This window comes from Arachis duranensis, chromosome 1, assembly GCF_000817695.3.
Source record: "Arachis duranensis cultivar V14167 chromosome 1, aradu.V14167.gnm2.J7QH, whole genome shotgun sequence".
Taxonomy (NCBI): domain Eukaryota; kingdom Viridiplantae; phylum Streptophyta; class Magnoliopsida; order Fabales; family Fabaceae; genus Arachis; species Arachis duranensis.
In genome coordinates, this window is record NC_029772.3 from 1,297,894 (window position 1) to 1,306,728 (window position 8,835).

At 27.4% G+C, this 8,835-nt stretch overlaps 1 protein-coding gene across 1 annotated transcript; it reads right to left on the bottom strand.

Moving 5' to 3' along the window:
* Nucleotides 1–1,283: 1,283 nt before the first annotated feature.
* On the bottom strand, nt 1,284–4,395 carry LOC107477014 (peroxidase 72). Its single transcript, XM_016097013.3, has 4 exons — nt 4,122–4,395; nt 3,486–3,677; nt 2,631–2,796; nt 1,284–1,981 (listed from the first exon to the last, which is right to left on the bottom strand). Exons 1-4 carry the CDS (start codon nt 4,344–4,346, stop codon nt 1,563–1,565), a joined length of 1,002 nt encoding a protein of 333 aa, XP_015952499.1. The 5' UTR covers nt 4,347–4,395; the 3' UTR covers nt 1,284–1,562.
* Nucleotides 4,396–8,835: the final 4,440 nt, after the last annotated feature.

Genomic DNA, 8,835 nt, shown 5'->3' on the forward strand with positions numbered 1-8,835 from the left:
TATTTTTATAAATATAACATTTCTCTTTATCTTAAAAAAAATTAAAATCAATATGTTCACGTATTCTATATCATATCATGTCGTATATTTATATCAATATCCCTCCTTCCTAAATAAAAGCTCTTCGAAATTAATCCACATAATATGCACAACACAATGGGGTAGCTGACCCACTTTTTATATATATAGAAAATAAGCTTCGTCTTTTGTATAGAACACGGACTGAGCCTTTCTGTTAAATAGTTTAGTCCATAGTTGTTAAAACTAGACCTTTTAAAAAAAAAATTCCATCAAAGTTGGATTAAACCAGTCAAAATTATACAAATTACTAACGCAAGTTGGCATATATAGATGACGGTCTGTGTTTTTTAATTATTTTTTTGGGTTCGATATTTATTGGAGGATGAAAAAATTAGTCATTGGACTTCCGACTTGATAAATACCTTAATGCAAACCAAAAAAAAAAAATTATACAAATCAGAATTGTTAGAATTAACGAAAGAAACCTCCTCTTAGATTTAAACTTGGGTCTTTTAACATATGCAACAACTCGGCTATTACTAGGCCAAACTATTTTTCATTGCATTTGGCCTTTTAAAACTGTTGGCAAAATATGTAACTTTCATAACTTAACGTCTGAGACAATGGGTAAAGAACCCTAAGTAGTGTGTAAGAGTGTATTACCAAAAAAAAAAGTGTGTAAGAGTGCTATGAGAGTGTGTGAGAGCTATATGAAAAAAAAAAAGAAAAAAAAAAGTTTACTAAGACAGAAGAAAGCAACCCAATATGTGCTAAAGGTAATACCATAATAAGGAAAAGAATAGTTGTTGCACAAACTTGGAGAGAAAGGAATTGAAATCACAACATTCTAGTACCAGTCATGAGGATAAAAATAAAAGACAAAGGGTGAATTATGGTTGAATAGTACACCCATCCAAATCCTATATAAAGCAGAAAGAACAAGCACAAAAACAACATTGCAACTACCAAACAAGTAGAAAACCACACCCCTTCCACATCATTAATATTAAAATACACTACCTATATATGCTGCAATTTCAGAAAAGGAAAGGTAGAAAAAATAGCTACGAAAATTGGTTTATGAGTGGCTTACTCTTCTCTCTTTTCTCCTCTAAATGCATTTCTTTTTGAAACACTATAAAAGTCTTATTTCTGGTTTTTCTATAGTTCAGTTTCAATTTTTTTAAGTCTGAAAAGAATAATTAGTCATCTAATAATAATATTGTTTAGTTATGTTGCTCACAATTTGATTGACGGTAGAGTGAAAAAGATAATGATTTCTTTAAAAGTAGATATATGATTACTGGATAGCTGACACACAAATTCCACGAAAAAGAATGTAATCAAAATTCTAAATAACCCAACACACATGTTTCTCCAACAGCGCAACAAGGGTAGTTGCTTCATCATCTGTCATAAATTCAAGAACAACATCTTCACAAGAAAAAAAAATGAAAAATGAATAAGAAGTATCAACAGAAAAGTAGAAACGCAAGAACAAAGCAAGTGCAGTCTTCACGCAATCAAAAATCAACAATGTCTCAGTAATAAGCATTAATCTTTCGGCAGTTGGTTCTGATCTCTCCCCTGGAGCCAGTTAGAGGAGAAATATTTCCCATCTTGATCATGGACTTGGCGAATTGTTCAAGGAAAATATCGTTGTTTTCGGCGTACTTCTTAACCAACTCTGCAGACTCTTGGTTCTTTGTCAAGAGGACTTGGTCAGAGTTTAAAAGTCCCTTGTATGCAAGCAAGTTCTTAAAGTAGCTGTTGTCAAATTTGATTGGACTGACATAGTCTAGAAAGAACAGGTTCTGATCACCACCGGAACTTGGACACCGATCTCGCAATTCCGATGCGTAGTTTTGGTCGAGAGTGAAGTCTGCAACGCCATTGCCTGTTTGGTTGTAGAGCCTTTGCCTGAAGCTGGTGCACCGAGAGTTCCCAATTGTGTGACTTCCTGTAACAATCACACATATTAATTATGTTTGTATCATAGTTGCATGGTATATGTTGAATTTCTCGGAGAAGAAGAGCAGAATAAGAAGATAATATTATATGAAGTTGTGTTTTACATGATACAAAAGTCATGTTATTTATAAAGATTCTTTCAACTAATTTCATAAATATTCATCTATTATCTATTAGCTATTACTGACTTAATTCCCAATTATTAACAACTCTAATAATATTTTAATAGTATACAATACATTACATGTAAAATATTTGATGTGAAAAATATGATGAAAATTCAGGTGCAGTTAATTTCACGTGAAGTTGATAGTTGAGAGGCCTTAAATAATTAGACTGATTTGACTAAATTTTCATCTAAAGATTCTCAACTATCAACTTCACGTGAAGTTGACAGCACCTGAGTAGATGAATTAGTACGCGATACGGACAAATTGATACACACTACAGTACTTAACTGACGAATTCATGTAACTATGGTTTGTATTAGATATTAGAACCAATTCATGTGTCACTATGCAGTTAAACTTTTGAAATACAGAGCATATGTTGATACTTGATACAGATAGCCTAACAATTTCAATTATCCGTGGGTTAACATAATACACAAAAGAATTAGATAAGTTGAAGGAGTGTACCAGAGAGAGCAACAAGATCAACAATGTCAAGCCCCTGAAGCTTGAATTTGGTTAGGATGGTCTGGAATGTGTTGTTTGGGGCAGGAATGTTGTTGTTGGAGCCACTTAGGCTTGCACCCAAAGAGTCCCTTCTCCCCAAAGGTACTTCCCAACTTGGTCCACCACTCTGTGTACAAAAATGAGTAGCAATAATTAATGATTTTCTTGAATCACTCTTGTTAAAATAACAATCATATATATATATACCCACAGAATTAATTACAAAATCAATAATTCCTATAAAATATATAGATAAAATCAGTAATTTGTAGATATAACATTTTTGAATTACAAATATACCAAAATTTCAAATTGATGAATAAAAAGAAATGAAATACATTTTTTAAAATTATTATGTACGTACTAAAAATTAGTTCATATATTGTTTATAATTTAACAAAAATATCTTTTACTTTTAAGGTTTCACGTTTGCCACAAGACTTAACTTTTTTAAAAAATGTAAATGGTTTTTATTTTTTCCTAATGTTTCATAATTAATTCAGTCATACATTTAAAAGAATACATTAAGAAAAATCTTGACGAATAAATTTAAAAATATTAGGAATAAAAAATGTATTTTTTTAAAATACAGAACGTTTAAGTAAGTTATGAAAAAATTAAGCTGAAGATTCGCATAAATTTATTTTCACGTGAAGTTATTAATTGAAAATCATTAAATAATTTAACATGTTTAACTAAATTGTTATTTAACTATTTTTAACTAACAGCTTCATACGAAGTCAACTGCATATGAGTTTCTACGGTATAAATGTGAGTGTAGAAACTAGAAAGCAAAAGGAAGTGTTACAAACTTACAATAACAGTTGAGTCCCTAGCAGCAATAGCCAAAATGTCAGCGCAAGACACTGTTTGAGGGCATTCTTTCTCCAATGCGGATTTAATCTCATCAATCACTTCAAATCCTCGAGCTGAGTTACGGTTAGGATTCGATCCCTTCTCGCTCACCGTGGATCCGCTGCTGTCTAACAATATTGAAGCATCACATCCCTGCATATGCAATGTTGCAACAATCAATCACGCATTTGAGGAAGAATAGTTTAAAAAATACGAATCCGAAAGATTTGGAATCAGCAATTTTTTGAAAAATTGGTCAACATTTAATTATAAAAACAAAAATTGAATGATCTCACGCCATTGAATTTAATCTCATACTATTAAATATACTATTAATGACCAATTGATAGTTACAAAACACAAAAGTTGCTGGCTTCTTAACACTTCTCTATATGATATAATTTCAAACAGAAATAGAGAAGACAGAAGCCAAATGCTATCTATAAAACTAGATAACCAATTTAAATTAGTTGAGTGGCTAATTCACTCGTCTGTTTAGTCATTGACTAATAACAAACTCGCTTTATGCTTTAGTCTATCAGACTGAGAATATCGCACCAAACAAAAATAAAAAAATTATAAAACTAGATGAGAGACCTTGACAAAACAATCATGGAAGTGAAGCCGGAGAAGCGAAGCTGCGATTCGAGGTTCCTTCTGGAATGCTCTGGCAAGGATGGACTTGGCAATCTCTTGAGCTGCGGGGCACGAAAAGTCGTAGAATTGCGGGTACAGGAACCCCCCTAGTTTCTTGGTGCAGAGGCAGCAGGGAGCAAAGGCTAGTAAAGAAAGAAGCAAAAGAAAGCTCAGAGAGTTGGCCATGAAGGGGAATAATATGAGAGAGTAGCAGTTGAAGGAGAAGGTTTGAGACTTGATCTGATTGCGTTAGCATTGTGATGGGGAATCGGTATTTATAGTGATTGAAAATTATGAGGAGGGAAAAAGAATCGAGAGAAGTTGGAGTTGGTAGCAAACTGATTTTTCAAATGCATACAAATTTAGAGGGAGAGAAGAATAAAATGGAGTGCGTAGCTTTTTCCTTTAAAAATGTTTAAACTATTATCACAAGGATAATACACTCATTAATTTATGTTTAAGTCATTAAGTGGGGCCATCATCCTCCCATGCTAACTTATATATGAATCTGGTAGATAGATACTCAATAAACTAACAAATTCATTACATATACTAGTAGACATGTATACGTATATGTATATGTATATGTATATTTATATGATACCAGTGTATTATATATTGATCTAAAAATCAATTTTATAATAAATACTAATTGATTTTTTTCTTTCTTTTTTTTTCTTTTACATTTTTTCATGTTTTTCTCCTTTTTTTTTTTGACTTCTTCTGCTCCGCCCCCTTCCTCCTTTCTATTTTTTCTGCATTTACTCATTCTTCTTATTCTGTATCTCTTCTATTAATTATTATATATTCATCTTTATAAATTTAAGTATTTCTTATTATTAAACTTTTTATGTTTTACGTTATTTTTTAATTTCAAGGATAAAATTTCTTATAACAAACATTAAGAAAAAATCACACATTTTAAGAAAAACACAGAAATGTATTTTGTTTATAATTTTTTCTCCTCTTTGATGATAAACAGAGAAAACTCTTTATAATAAATACTAAAATTTTGGAAGAAAATACGTAATTTTTTATTTTTTTGTTTATTTAAGGACATGTATCAAATTGAATTCCTCTATTTTTTAAGAAGTTTTTGTCTTTTTGTAGCAAAAGTTTTTGTATTTTCTATTTTCTAGTTAGGAATTTCTATATTTTTTATTTTGTCTCATAACTATTTCATATTCAGCTTCACAATAAATTTATATATTTTTTGTTACTAAATTTTTTATACTTTTTATTTTTTAATTGTACGAAAAAAATTTATTGAAAATTTTTTAAAGAATAAAAAATTAATGAAAAAGGGACAAAAATTCATATAAGCACAAATATAAAAAATAATTCAATCCCTAAAATATATTTTTTAATTCTTTTTTGCCATTCACATTAACAAAATCACCAAAAAAATTTATTTGGGGTAAAATTTATGAAATCACAAATTTTAAAAAATAAAAAGATCTTATTTTTCTATGCAGATTTACAAATATCACATCAAAATTTTTATCCCTATAATTTTTTTTAAATATACCTTTCAATATTCGGATACATACGAATAAGTTTAAAATGTATAAAATGTAATAAGTTTTCTTTTAAAAAATGAGACCAATAATAAATTAAATAAAAATTAAATTACTCTGTTAATTTATATAATTTTTTATCAAATTTATAACTAAATTTTGTTTATGTAAAAAATATTAGAGTTAATATAATATTATTTTTTAAATTAAAGTTTTAAATCTAAATAGAAGGTTTTAAACTATCGAGATTTAATTATAATAAAATTACAAGAACGGATAGGAAGAAAAAAAAAGAAAAAGAGGGAGTATTGAGAGAGAGAGAGAATGTAAAAACAGATATATACACAAATAAGGGTTTAACTTCATGTATTCATAAATTATTTTATATAGTCATGCATTTCGATCACACATTTTTTTTTTAATTTAGATAACTATTCATGTAGTTGTTGTAAAAAACAATTATCTTTCTCATATAACGATACATAATTAAAAATATGTATAAAACTTTTTTACATTGTCCATATTTTAATCAAAATTATTAAATTAACACAACTAATTATTTCCGATCCTTATAGGTTTCCAACGTTCTTTTCTTATTTATTTTCAAGCTAAGGGATGTTCTAGCATAATCTATGTAACTACTTCATCCTCGTGATATATTCTGAATTATTTAAAGTGATGATAAAAATACTTTCTATTTTTGTTAACAAAAAAATATTTTTAAAATATTTAAAAATATAATAATTCAGTATTAAATATATATTCTTAAAATTAATTTAAATATTAAATTTTGATGTGATTTTTTATAAACATAATTAAAAAAATATACATTTTTATTTTTAAAATTTTTTTTAATAGTAAAAAATACTTTTAAGAAATAATTAAAAATTCTAGAGATTTAATTTTGATATAATTTTTTATACACTTTTTAAATAATTATCCGAATAATCTTACAAAATTTTGAATTAAATACATAAATTATTTACCGAATACAAAAATTATTTATCCCTATAAAAATATTGTTTTTTATTATTTTTGTTGTGTTTTATATTATTTTCAAGTTACTTTTCTCAGTGCGTTCAAGAGGGGATGGTTTTAATATTTTACCCTATTCTGAAAATATGAAAAAGACTCGAACCTTGTATTAAACAGTATTTTTTTCGTCCATAAACTCGATCCGCAGTTCGTTAATTATAATCTTATACTCTGTTGGTTTTATCACTTGCCAAATTATCATCGGTAGCGTTTAAACATATTTTATGTGATTAAAAAGTGTAAATACTTCTAGTTGCGGTAGTTTGTAGGATCGGATTAATTTGCTTGGGAAATAATCTTCTAAAGTGCATGTGAAATTTGTTTAAGTAAAAAACTTAAGGATTAATTTTCATTGATTTTGTAATTTACATAATATGTTAACCTTTATTACCTTAATGTAATAATGATTAAATCTTAGTAAGTATGAACATCTTCATGTTAGAAGAGCTTGATGATCCTATTTGTTTGTATATATTTGTAACTTTGTTGATCAATACATTTCAATGATAATACAAAAAAAAAAAAATTCCATTGCATGTTAAATCACGTAACCTTCGAATGTAAGATACTTGGAGGACAAATTAAAGTCCAATTAAGCTACTAACAACACGCAATAACTTTTAGTTTACCATAAAGGAAAAAAAATAGTAAAAGAAATAAATAATTAAAGAATGTATAAGGGTGGAAACTCAGATATAGTCGACTTCACGCGATATTGATAGATGAAAGCCGTTAGATGAAAATTTAGTCAAATCAGTCAAATCATCTAACGACTCTCAACTATCAACTTCACGTTTAGTCGACTGCACCCGAGTTTTCACCGTGTATAAGATTAAGGTGTAAAAACCCGTGAGTACTGGACCTGGTTGCTTAATGCGGTTCTAAATCGTTAACGTATTCTTGCAGTTAAAGTTATACACAAGAAAACATTACCGAATGTATCTCATTTTCAAAGTCCCTATTATTTTTCTTGGAATCAAAACCTTTAATTTTATTTGAGTTGTGGAAAACTATTCTTTTTAATCATTAACTTGTTGTAAATTATTAGTTGAAGAAATTTAAATAAATTATATGTATAATGTTATATATCAATTTATACATATTTTTATTCTATTTTTATTTTTCTCTCTACTTCTTGAGTCAAGTATATTACAATTGTTGTTTGTCTAATTTACAATAATAATATATATATATCTTAAATAGCCAAAATTGTAAATATTTTAATCTTCTAGTAAAATGTTTTGAATTTAAGCCTTAGAAATACTTTTTTTAATAATATATGAGAATTTATTTTTTTTCATATCGATTAAAAAAACTATATTTTATACCTATTATTTAAATTGTAATCCAAAAATAAAAAATTTAATAAAAAGACAAAGTAAAATACTTCTAAAAGTATCATTTGATTAATAAGCATAACAATTGATTTTATATGTTCAGTGTCGAGAATATATTTAGGCACAATTATTTTTTAAAAAAAAATCATTTTAAAGGGTTTTTATCAAATAAATTTTTTTAAAAATTATGCGTTTCTCCTCAATTTAAATTTGTTCCGATCTGTTCACAATTTTTTAATATTACATCAAAAGATTAATTAACTAATTTTTATATAAAAAATAAAACAACTATTAATTTTTAAAAAAAAAATCTTATTACGAAACGAAAATTTTCAAAAATATACTTTTTGAAAGCGTTTATTTTAAGATACTGGAACAGAGACTGAAAGATTGAAACTCAGTATTATGTTTGTTCAGAGACTGACACTAAAATTTCAGTCGCTGTTCCTAACATTTCAGTATTTCAGTACCTCTAAAAAGTGAGGACACAGAGGATTGAAATTTTTAGAGACTGAGACTGAAATTTTAATAACATTTTTTATACCTAAAATATCCCCATTTCAATTAATTAATTTTAACTTTATCTTTTGTACAAATTAAATTAGAATTTTATTCTTATTTCAATTTCTATCTCCTATTTTACACCAAACATAATATTAAGACTTATTTTAGTCTCTATTTCTTAATCTTAGTTTCTCAATCTCTATCTCTCTTCCAAACGCTATTTTTAAGTTTTAATACAAATACTTCATTTTTATGTTTGTCCCAGAGTTATACATGCACTTT